Below are 12,755 nucleotides of genomic sequence, written 5' to 3' on the forward strand. Positions count from 1 at the left end.
AATATCCAGAAAAAAATCTATAGAGACAGAAAGCAGATTAATGAGGCTGAGGGTGGGACAGACTGGGAGTGGGGACTAACTTCACGGGGATGTGAAGGAACTTTCTGGGCTGATGAAAATGTTCTAAAACGGTTGTGGTGACGGTTGCACAACTCTATAAATGTATTAAAATCATTGAATTGTAAACTTCCAATGGGAAAATTTATGAAAATTATAGCTCAATAAAGTGGCTTGAAAAAGATATACTTAGACATGACAGAAATTTGAAATATTAGTGACCCCCCTTCTTCCATCTGTTACAGTTATGGGAACACTGGGATCTGTCTTAGGGTCCAGGAGCATATGAAGGGAGGGCGTTGTGCTTTCAGTACGACAGAATTCTGAGCACAGGGATGGCAGGGGCAGAGGCGTGGATGGCAGCATTGGGAAATGGCTCCTGAGGAAGAGGAGTGGTGGATCCTGTTGTTCCTGGTGAGGGAGGAGGCTTCTGGCTGCAAAAGTAGAGGCCGGGTCCATTGCCCTTTGGGGGACTATCCTCATGTCCTTGCTTTCACAGGCCCTTCTGCCTTGTTTTGAGCACAAAGATGCAGCAGAAAGGACATTTACCAGCCGCCTTTGGCCACTGACATCGAGGAGATGAAAACCACCCATCTCAAGGAACAGAAGGCATTTGCCTTCATCAGAGAAATCTTGGGTAGGCAAGCAAGGTCACCCACAGCAGCCTCCCCACTCACTGCTTGTCAGCACAGACCTGAACAGACAACGGTGCAATCTTTGACAGACCCACGCTGCCTTTGGGCCTGTTTTCCTAAATACCAACTCACCCCAGCTTCTCCCCTACACTTAAAATCCCTCGATGGCCCCACATGGCCCTTGATAAAATCCATACTTCCTACTGTGGCTCCGCCCACCCTGAGTCACCTCTTGTAGCCCCCTGTGCCCTGAGCTCTGGTCACACCATGTTCTGCTGCTCCTGGGACTCCTTGCTCTCTCTGGACCCCAGGCCTTTGCCCAGGCTAATCTAATCTGCTTGGAATGTGCCTCCCCTCCTCCCCATTTTTCTTCTGGCTAATTCCTTATTCTTTAATTCTCAGTCCAAAGACTGTCTTCAGAAAGACTGCCCAAGCCTGCTGACCAGGAGCTTTCAAACATCACTGTGTATCTTAGTCTGTGTTCCCCCATAAGCAGATTGGGGTACAAGTAGTTGGTTTGGGAGGTGATCCTGGGAAACACTGGTAGAGAAGAGAAGGGAGGTGAAAGGTGTGATGAGTGGGTTCCGTGTGGGAACTGGAGCTCAGTCCTGCTGGGGACCTCTGTGGGGGCATGTAGTACACACTCCTGGGTTGTCACGCACAGGTCACTGGTGAGGGCTGCTCTCGGGGAGGACATGGACCCTGCAGCACATACAGCCAGACAAATGCAGAGAGCAGGGGAGCTTGCAGAGGAGTAGCAGCATGTTACAGAATGAAGAGAGCCTAGAGGTGTGGGCAGAGCCCCAATTCATCCCAGGGAGGGGTTGCTGAGGTGCATATTCCCAGGCCCTGGACCCAGAGATTCTGGGTAAGGCTCTGCATCCCCCACATTCTAATGGCTGGCATCCTAAACTAAATCTTTGTATGTAAGGGTCCCTTACATCACACTCACCTGTCCACAGGTGAGCTCCACGAGGGCAGGGAACACAACTGTCATTTTCATTGCCTTGTCCTCAGCGTTGCAACATGGCAGAGCCCCATTTTTAGAAGATTCTTTTAAAGAAATGTTTATATAGCATAAATTCTGGGCAGGCACTATTTTTAAGTGCTAATAAATATTAATTTGTTGACTCCCTCATTACAACCCTGTGAAATAAAATTATCCCCATTTCACAGATGAGAGTAAAGCAGAGGGGTTAAGTGACTTGTAAAGGGCACATGGATAAGAAGTGGCAGAGCCAGGATTTGAACCCAGGCAGGAAGCTCATGATCTGTGGACTTTACTCCTCCCCACTGTCTAAGGATTGGTTCCACTGTCACTAGGGGGGGCAAGTAGCTGGTCTACAAGACCTCGACTATTCTGAGCTATACGCCATTCCACTTCCTGCCTTGGGCTTGGTGGGAGGTGGGGGACTATGCCTGACCAGAGGTTGTGTCTCCGTTTTCAGCATACCTGGGCTTCCTGTGGATGCTGCTGCTGGTTGCCTATGGGCAGAGGGACCCCAGCACCTACCACTTCAACAGACACCTTGAGCACAGCTTCACCCAAGGCTTTTCAGCTGTGTTAAGCTTCAAGGAATTCTTCATGTGGGCCAACCCATCCTCATGAGCAACCTGTACAGTCATTACCCAGGTACTCTCCCTTCACCCCAGGACGTGTGTCAGCTCCCCTGTGCAGACTCCTTTCTAGGAACAGGAGTGGGTCACTGTCACCATCAGCCATATGCTTTGAAGGAGAGACCCTCAGAAGGTTGTGTATGCACAAGAGAAGGGCCTTAACCCTCCTCTGATGCACAGTGGAGGACTTCCTGAGAGATAACCCAACATGAATCGGCTAGGCAGGAACAGTATACCGAGCAAAAGGGACAACGCAAGAAAAGGCAAGCCTGAAACACCACAGCACTGCTGTTCCTGGAATTACAAAGCATTGAGTGTGGCTGCAGTGTAAGGTATAAGTTGAGTAAGAAGCAAAGCAGGAGAGAGAAATAGGGACCAGATCATGAAGGGTCTCAGAAGTTCATATTGAGAAAGCATTGACAGTTTCTCTGAGGGAGTAACATAATCAAATTTGCATTTAAGAAGGATCATTGCAGAATCCTGTGGAAGTTGGAATAGAGAGTAGTTAGGATGCTGGGGAGAAATGATGGGGCTGATGCAGGGATGAGAAGCAGGAGTGATGGAGAGATGGGCATGGGTGCAGATAACACTGAAGAGGTAGAGTTGATGAGCCTTGCTTACCATTAGGATGTGGGCATTGAGAGAAAGGGTACAAAGTGTCTCCAAGTTGATGACTAGGTGGTGGGGGTACCATTCCTCAAGAGAAGTTATGCAGGAAGTAGAAAACACCTAAGGTAAGAAGATGGTGATGAATGTAGCCTTTGGTTGACCATGAACTACTTACTCTTGACTGTTTCTACAATGGGTACATTGAAGTTCACATTAGCATCCAAGCCAGGAGGCACTAAGACGATTTTGATGGCTAGGCTGACCCACCTGTTTTTCATCTCCAGGCTTTATCACTGGTGGGAACTCTAAGCTGGTTGGCAGTGCCCAGATTCGCCAAGTGAGGGTCCTGGAAAGCTCTTGCCCTCTTGCCCCACAGTTGCAGGCTTCTCTTGATGAATGCCATGCACCATATTCCCTGGATATTGAAGACCTGTCAGACTATGGGGAAGGCTGGAATGCCTCCATACCCAATAACAGCAGTGGCTTTTCCCAGGCTTGGCAGTACCAGAGCCAGAGCCAACACCGAGGGTATCCCATCTGGGGCAAACTCACTGTGTACCGGGGAGGAGGTTATGTGGTCCCCTTGGGGACTGATCGCAAAAGTGCATCAAGGTAAGACTCACTTGACTCGTGTGTGGCCAAGGAAAGCCATTTGCTAGAGTCTAGGTTTGATTAACAGGGGCAGCAAAGCTCATTCATGTCATTGTAGGGAGGGACTGGGGGACTCAGAAGTATTCAGATTGTATTTCCAGGCCCCTGGAAACTGCAATCTCAGAGTCCCTCTCCAGCACTCTCAGCCTGATGGGCTGAGTCTGGTGGCCTCTGCAAGAGCCAGTATAGTGATGGGGAACTCTACCACACAAAGCCATCCACCATCAGGCAGGTGGGAATTGGTTAAGGCTCTTATCCTTAGCGAAGAATCATGTTTTTATGTGCAGTGAGTTACAGTACCAAGGAAGAGCACTGAGTATGGAGCATTCACTGTTCCTATAGTGATAGAAGCAAGCGTGCTCTTTGAAGGATGTCACCTTATCCCTCGAGGTTGCTCACTACAAACATAGCCTTAAGAAATGGCTTGGGCAAAGCCCAGCCAGGAGCTTGCATTCCTGGAATACCCAACATGATTGTGCATGGACATCCAGAGCCCATGCAGACCGCCTCTCCCAGCACACTCTAGAGTTAGAGAGCCCTACGTGTGAAACCCTGGCACTGCTCCTGTTACCTCTGTGGCCCCAGGCAAGTTAGTGAACCCATGTGCACCTCAGTCTTCTCTAGGAACACAGGTAACAAACCCCCAAGGAGAACAACTGGCAGGGGTCCCTTAGGATTAAGGACAGGACAGGAATAGTCAATTTCAGCATAAGAGGGGTTTTCCTGCCACTTGCAACAACTGATATTCTCTCTTCTATACACCAGGCAGGACACAGAGCCAGTGGGCACAGGGCATATTTTAAAATAGGCCCATTACTATTGCTGCCAGTAAAACAGCTGTCACTATTACACACACACACACACACACACACACGACATGCTATTGCATTTTCTCTTCAGAATGTTCCCGAAGCACTGGTGTTAACACTATTGTAGATGAGGAGACTGAGTCCTGGAGAGGTTATCAGCTTGCCTACGAGGCAGTCAGGATTTGAACCCCGGTCCCTCAGCACATGCTCTTTCCACAACACCAGTGGGCAGACCTCCAGGAACTGGTTTCATGCCAACCCAAGAGAGGTCTCTACTGCTGCTATTGCTGCCTGCTTAAGCCCGTGATTTTCTATGCGGTTCCTCTCACATGGTGGTCCTTAAACTTTAAAAAGCGGCACAATCCCCTGGAAGGCTCATCAGAACACAGATCCCTCAAACACAGATCCCCCAGAGGAGTTTGTTTCGAGAGATCTGGGGTGGGGACTGAGAATCTGCATTTCTACTGAGTTTCCAGATGATGTGGATGCTGGCAGTATGGGGACCACACTTTGATGACCTCTTCTCTAACATCCAGGAGAGCATGGGTGCCAAGACACTGCACCATTGGTGGGAAACTGTGATCACTCCCAGGAGCAGCCCCAAGGCCCTATGGCCCTGGGCATAGAGGGCAGGGAGCCACTGTAGTTGGCGATGTCCCTAGTTAGCCCTCTTCCTACAGAATTCTCCAGTATCTCTTTGACAACACCTGGCTGGACAGACTGACCAGAGCCGTTTTTGTGGAGTTCACTGTTTACAACGCCAAGGTCAACCTGTTCTGCATCATCACTCTGACCCTGGAGACTAGCGCCCTGGGTGGGCAGCCTTGCCTGTGACCCCGTCTAGAATGTTCTGGAAGACAGACTCCGCTCCCTCTGGGCCAGGCCTCCTGACCAGGCTGGGCCTCGCTGCCCCAGGGCCAGAGTTCTGGGGCCAATGGTTGTTTGGGAGATTGGGGGGTGGGTCTTGGTTCTCTCTGGGCACCCAAAGGCCAGGTTCCAGGGCTGCTCCAGCTTTATTCCTAGGTGCCTCCACTTCTCTCTGGCCTGTCTCCCAAGATACCCTGAGGGAACCCAGTTGGAGTCTGAAGGCAGCTCATCACCTTGAGCTTCCTGCTCTGGGGAAGGCAGGCTGGGGAGGGGGTGACCTGGTTACAGATAATTTCAGCTAAAACATTTTACAACTTGTACCTCAACCTACAGGACAAAGTACATTTTACATTATTTTCCAACACACACACACACACACACACAGATACATAACTGAGACAAAAGCTTCAAAAATATATTCCTTCACTACATGCAATATACTCTGATATTTTGTGTTCTGTTCCATTTCTTTTTCCCCATTTCCCACCTTCCACCTCTTTTAACACTATCAAAATCTATTGAAAACACTGACCCAAAGCTTCATCAGCTAATAACGAATTTTCCTAAAATTCAACCACCTCTCCTTTAAAAATTAAGCCATTTTTAGTATCAAATTACATTTTTAATAGAGCTAATACATGCCTGTAGTTCTTTAAATTTCATAATAGTAGAAAGAAAAGTAAAAGGCCTTCAACTTTCATGATCACTGGCCACTGTCAAGTGCTTCTTTTAAATCCTTTTGTGTGTGGGGGGGTATTTGTATCCTTGTGTTCTCCTACTTCTTTTTGCCACCTTTGTGGTTCTTAGGGACCAATTAAACAGCCTGTCTCCAAACACATTTAATTAGATTATGTGTTTCTACAAATGAGAAATGAGGATTGGGCTTCAGGTCTGGTTGGTTCAAGCAGTCCACTGATATTGGCAAGGACTCAGGTTGTTTGTGTCTCTCCATTCTGACATTTTCGGGGTTGGCTCTGTATTCAGAGGCGATAGCCTTATCAAACTTTTTTTAAATCATTACTAAAATATCATTACAATACTCCCCCCAAAAACAAGACACATAAATGGACGAAAGATGATTCAAAAGAAGGCTGAATTTTAGGCATACTGGTCAACAGATGAATTGATCTTCAGTGAACTCTCTTTAGGTGAACCAGCTTTAAGTGAGCCAGCCTGGAGTAAATGAATGTTCAGTGAGTTGTGTGCTTTGGCTGGAGGTGACCGAGGGCACAAATGGCTGACACCAGATGCAGAGGATAGGGAGTGGCTCTTCCAGAGCAGCTTCCTGCATCCCCTCTAATATGTCCATTATCTTTGACATCCATTATGTGTCCAGTCCCTTGGGTCTGTGGGTCTAAAGGACCTTTATCTTCTCTTCTACCCTGGCCAGCCCTCAGAATGCCTGAGCTTTCATCATACCACTGATGACTTCCAGTCAAAAGTGGTGGCTCTGAGCAGGTGGGTGACCAGGAGTGAGCAGAACATGTTTTGCTTCCCAGGAACCTTCTTTGCACATATGAGCCTGCAGAGCCTGCACCTGTACCCCTTCACTGACGGCTGGCACCCCTTCGTGCTAGCAGCAGAGGCCATCTACCTCCTGTTCCTCCTCTACTACATGATTTTGCAGGTGAGGTGTAGACTACGGCTCCATGGGATGGAAGCAGCAGTGTGCCTGTTCCCTCTCACACACGTTCCCCAGAGTGAAGCCTCAAGAAAGGAGAGGGAAGTGTTCTGCTAACCTGTTTGCCATGGCACCCTTTTGGTCCTTCTGCAGTCCTGAGAGCTGACCCAGATCAGGGACCAGCTTTCAGCACCTCTCAGGAACTGAGACTCAGAGGGTGGTCCTTCCTGGGTGGGGAAGGGAGAGGAACTGAGACCTTCCAAAAATGCCAAAGGTAGCTGGCAGTTCACCTGTGGTCCCTGGGAATTAGGAAAAAATCCCCTCTGCCACCTTTAAATAGCACCATGCCGCAAAACGAAGGTGCCGATGTTGATAATGACGGTGGTTTGAGGAAGCTGGGAACTCATTTGAAGCTTGGTACATACCCCCGCCCCTGCCCCGCCAAAAATGCAAATCAGACATCTTGAAAGGGCCTCCCCATCCCCGGCTCAACAGCCACAACAACCACTTTGAAGTAAGGATGATACTTTGATTGTTTACCACGTGTCAGACATTGTGTGAAGAACCTTGAGTGGATTTTCTCCTTTAATACCAGGAGAAAGTTTCTATTGGCTCCACTTCACAGAGTAGGAAGCTGAAGCCCAGAGACATTAAGGAATTTTTCCAAGGCCAAAACTGAATCCAGAGAGTCTGACCCCTGAACTCGACACTCAACCCCTCTGTTGCACCTCAGACTCATAAACCTCGATCCCACGGGGCCTCTGAGCATCACCACTGCAAACCCAACAGGGAACAGTCATCAAATAGCAACCTTAAGAACATCAAAGGAGGCCCATCCACCACCCACCCCCGACCTCACTCCTCCCCTCTGGATTGCCCTCACCCTCCGCCTGCAGCTGCCACACAACGCTTCTCTCCAGAGCCCTTACATCTTTCTCAAAATGCCACTTAAGCAGTTCTTAAAATCTTCTGCCATCTCCATCCCTTTATAATGGAAGCAAACTTTAGCCTCTTAGCAGCCAAACACAAACCCATTCTCCGTAAGAGTAGGGAGGAGGAGGGAAATAGAACAGAACGGTAGGAAGATTCTCTTTAGTGGGAGGGAAAAACAGGAGGGAGGCCTAGAACTTGCACAGCGTAATTCCTTTTGACGACATGTGACACCCGATGGGGAAAGAGGATTAAAAACAAAGTCTCCTGCCAATCTAGAAAACCTCTCCACAAAGGTAGGAAAAAAAAAAACTACTTTAACAAAATTACTCATTTTTAATTGTGGTAGATAAATATATATAACATAAAATTTACCACTTTAAACATCTTTAAATGTACAGCTCAGTGGCGTTATGTACATTCACATCGTCGTGCAACCATCACTACCATCCATCTCCAGATTTTTTTTCCTCTTACAAAGCGGAAACTGGGGCCCCTGGGTGGCTCAGTTGGTTAAGCAACTGCCTTCGGCTCAGGTCATGATCCTGGAGTCCCGGGATCGAGTCTCGCATTGGGCTCCCTGCTCAGCGAGGAGCCTGCTTCTCCCTCTGACCCTCCCCCCTCTCATGTACTCTCTCTCATTCTCGCTCTCTCAAATAAATAAACAAATCTTTAAAAAAAAAAAAAAAACAAAGCGGAAACTGTACCTGTTAAACAATAACTCCCCACTTCCCCCTAAGAAAACAACTTTTCTTATTGAATAAGCATGATACTGTGATGAACATCCCAGGCAATCCACTAAGAGATTCCAAAGACAGAAGGGAGTCTCACCCTTGCATTGCCGGTCAGATAGGACCCATTTTATATTCATCCTTAAGATAAACAGTAATTAACCCTCAAGAGGATTTATGGAATCATCTGTCCCACTAGTCCACCCTAAATTCACCCGGTAATTGGAGTGGCCACTTGTGTTTGCTAACTGCCTTTATCAAAAGGAAAAATAAATGTACATGTTCACACTAGGAGGTAATTTTGCAACCTCGAGCCAGGGGCCTACCATTTGGCTCTTACCCTCCCAGGGAAACTGGGAGTGAAGGGCACAACCTTCCTTCCTTTGTGTTCACACTTCAAAGAGAAAGCTCCCAGGTCCTTTAGAAAAACATTCCTGAGGCTAGTTTAACTTTCAAAAAGATTTATATATGTCTCAAAGGGGCAGAGAAAGATTTCACAATTACAAGTTTTCTAAAGTAAATGCTCTATGAAAGGGTGGGGGGTTCTTTCCCATTCCCCAATTTTTTGCATCGGAGATAATTAAATGTTTTTCTTGTTAGATGCTGTATTTACTCTTATGTACCCCCCAAATTCTGCAGCCCAAGTTGGTAATGAAAGCGGGGGGCGGGGGGGGTCTGTGCACAAGGCAGGGGAGAGGCCCCAGGCACTCTATGGCTTCTTTATTGAGAAGCCTCTCCAGGATACAGTAGGCCCCTGCTGGAGAGTCATCTTGGGGGGGTTTGGAGAGCCATGGTGGAAGGGGTAGGGGAGGCACAGTTCTGGCTACAGCATTTGGTAGAACCTCCAGCTCCTTTCCCAGGCCAAGCTCATGAGGAAACAGAGGTGGTGCTATTTCCATAGCAAGTGGAATCTTCTGGAGCTGACCATAATCCTGGCCAGCTGGAGTGCCCTGGCGATGTTTGTGAAGAGGGCCATCCTGGCAGAACGTGAAATCCAGCGCTACTGGAACCATGGAGAGGAGTAAGTGGTTCTGCCTTGGCCCCCAACTCCCACACTAGACCTGCTTCCTCCAGCTCTGTGGCCCCAGGGGGGGGGGGGGGGAGAACCCCCCTGGGGGGGAGGTTTGAAATCTTGCTGACCCTCAGATCATCAGGGTCACTCTTTTTAAAAACATAACTATAGCTACCACTTAGACTCAGGTTTGGGGCCTGACACATCTGCAGTTGAGAGGGCTCTTTAATACAAAATAGAACAATATCTTACTTTTGCAAATCTTACCAAAACATAAGACCATGTGACACCCTGTGAAGGTCCCTGCCCCAAAGACGTAGTAGCACACCAGTCTGCCTACATCTGCTACTGTTTACATGAAGTGTCCACTCTGCTAGACCAAATGCACTAGCCCACCAGATGCTTGCAAGAACCCACGGTGGTAGACGTTGTTACTACCCGGACGAGGGTTTGCCTCTTGGTGGGTGTCGAGCCAAAAGACATGACCAAGTCAAAAGAATAGGAAAAGGAAGAATTTTACTTGCAACAAGTAAAGGAGAACACCGAGGATCTTTCCCAAAGCAGTGTCTCCCCAAACCACAAAATTGGGAAAGTTTTAAGGTAAGGGTGAATACATATTCGAAAGGGCTTGCGTGCACAATGGGGAATACAGCATGGTATTGGGGCAGAAGTCATCTAAGGGTAACTGAGTCCAGGTTGAAGTCACTAGGGCTGGCAAAGGTTAGCATTATCATTTCCCTGGCTTTAGTTGGTCTGGTATCTGAGTACTCAAGGGGGTTTAGATCCTGCAAAGAGAACTCAAGAATGTACATCAGGTCAATCTTGGCTTTGTTTTAGCACAGATTGTCCCTGATATGATCAGACTATATCCTGGCCTGATAATGGCTGTTTTATTCTTACATTCATTCACAAGATGGCCAGGGGCCTAAAATGACTTCCTATGTCAAGAAAGCTAGGTCTTTCTGTTTCTGGGGACTCCTAACTCTTTCTGCTTACATTAACAATATTCCATTTTACAAATAAAGAAATTGAAAGGATGCTTGGGTGGCTCAGTCGGCTAAGCATCTGCTTTCGGCTCGGGTCATGATCCTGGGGTCCTGGGATCGAGTCCCAAATCTGGTTCCTTGCTCAATAGGGAGCCTGCTTCTCCCTCTGCCTGCTGCTCTCCCTGCTTGTTCTCTCTCTCTGACAAATAAATACATACATACATATATACAATCTTTAAAAAAAAAGAAAAGAAAGAAATTAAAGCTCACAGAGGTAACTTCCCCAAGCCACAGAGCTAAAAGGTGGCGGAGAAGTAGTTTAAACCTAGCTTATGTGAGGGGCTCAGTCAGTACAACATGCAACTCTTGATCTTGGGATTGTAAATTCAAGCCTCATATTGGGTGTAGAGATTACCTAAAATAAAATCCTTAAGGTGTACCTGGCTGGCTCAGTCAGTAGAACATGCGACTCTTAATCTCAAGATCATGAGTTTGAGCCCTATGTTGGGTGTAGAGATTACTTAAAATCTTAAAAAAAATTTTTTAAAAACCCCAAAAACCTAGCTTGTGTGTCTCTAGGATCGCAATCCTTACTTCAAACCATTGTGTTTCTGGACTCACCCACTAATTTTATTGATATGGATAATATTTATTTATTGTTGGATGCTGTACACTGTTACAAAAACACCACTTTAAAAGCACTATTTCATCTACTTTAATCTTCCCCAAATTTCTGAAAGACAGAATTATGAACATCCCCCCCCCCTTTTTTTTTTACAGATAAGGAGATTGAGGCTCAGGAAGGATGTCTGTCCAAGGTCAGAGAATTTGGAAATAAATGGAAATGCAGGGCCTGTAATTTGAACTCTCCATTCCTAACCTATTCCCTAGGCTGGTTCATTTAGCTCACAAACCTTCACTGAGCTCTAAATGGCATGAGAGAGGGTTAGGTATTTTAAAAGAGGCAGGGAAAAGGTACTGCAGGAGCCAAAGGAAGAAGCAGCCATCCATAACAGCAGCCCCAGTCTGCTCAAAGGGAAGGAAGATTCTGGAAGGCAGGAGATTAGGTAGAAGGGTAGCTTTCATTCAGGCATTATAAATGTATATTAAATGCTTTTACAAACTTGAGATCATGTAATTTTGTTCCATAATGATGAAGGATAGTTGGAAGAAAGGCAGGCAGGGACAAGGGGCCCCACCCTAAGAGGAAACCACCCTTAAAAGGATTTTACACCACCCTGGAAGGAGCCCTCCGCCCTTTCCCACTGATGGATGACAAAAACCTGATTGGATGACAGGAACATGGAGGGTTCATCAGATTAAAACAACCGACAACAAGCCCATAAAGACCCCTAGACTTAGGAACTCCAGTGGCAAGCCTCTCAGGTCCCCTCCCTCTTCAGGTCTACAGTGACCTACCCAGATATGTACAGTCTGGGTTTTTTTTTTTTAAGATTTTATTTATTTGTGAGGGAGAGGGGGAAGGGGATGGGGAGAGCGAGGAAGAGAGAATGAGCCAGGGGAGAGGAAGAAGGAGAAGCAGACTCCTTGCTGAGCAGGGAGCCCAAGTCAGGGCTCAATCCCATGACCCCAGGATCATGACTTGAGCTGAAGGCAGACGCTTAACCAACTGAGCCACCCAGGTGCCCCCATACAGTCTGTTTTAAATAGGAAAAGTTCTAAGATCTGGAGAAGTTGTAAGTTCTTCATCTCTCTCATCTTTCCCATCTACTCTCCACTCCTTTACTGACTGTAAATATCAAACTGGCAACTCCTTCAATTGTATTGTTATGAGAGAAAAAAAAAAAGTTTAACAAGATGAGTGGCCCCTTCTGAGACACTTGAAAGAAGAGACCATATGCAATTTTCAGGTGTCTGTACCAAATGTGCTATGAGATGACCTTTCAAATCTCAAGCCATGGATGTTACAAAGATTATCAGTTATGAAAAAAATTTTTTTGAGTATCCTAATGCTTATTAGATTAAAAAAAATGACACATTTCCTATTGTTTTGGTGGAAGGGCATGTGATATGGTCCACAGACTGATATGTGACCTTGCTCTTCCCACCAAATGCATTAGTCGAGCTGGAAACAAATATTTTAGGGAATGGTTTGCAGTATGCTATGTTGGCTTATAACGAAACAACAATAAAAACAGAATATTGACATTACAGAAGCTAGCCAAGATCTGGAGTTTGGAGAAGACCACTGTTGAGCCAGTCAGCTTCC

General features: G+C 46.9%; 1 protein-coding gene across 1 annotated transcript; it reads left to right on the forward strand.

Annotated features, from left to right (window-relative positions):
* The first annotated feature begins 555 nt into the window (after nt 1–555).
* Nucleotides 556–10,216, forward strand: LOC123855984 (polycystin-1-like protein 2). Its single transcript, XM_045892103.3, has 4 exons — nt 556–694; nt 2,141–2,325; nt 6,745–6,872; nt 9,388–10,216. Exons 2-4 carry the CDS (start codon nt 2,298–2,300, stop codon nt 9,550–9,552), a joined length of 321 nt encoding a protein of 106 aa, XP_045748059.1. The 5' UTR covers nt 556–694; nt 2,141–2,297; the 3' UTR covers nt 9,553–10,216.
* The last annotated feature ends 2,539 nt before the right edge of the window (nt 10,217–12,755 follow it).

The sequence above is a fragment of the Mirounga angustirostris genome, unplaced genomic scaffold (assembly GCF_029215605.1).
Source record: "Mirounga angustirostris isolate CCGP_5_RB_7025 unplaced genomic scaffold, mMirAng1.0.hap1 SCAF_16, whole genome shotgun sequence".
In the NCBI taxonomy this organism is placed as follows: domain Eukaryota; kingdom Metazoa; phylum Chordata; class Mammalia; order Carnivora; family Phocidae; genus Mirounga; species Mirounga angustirostris.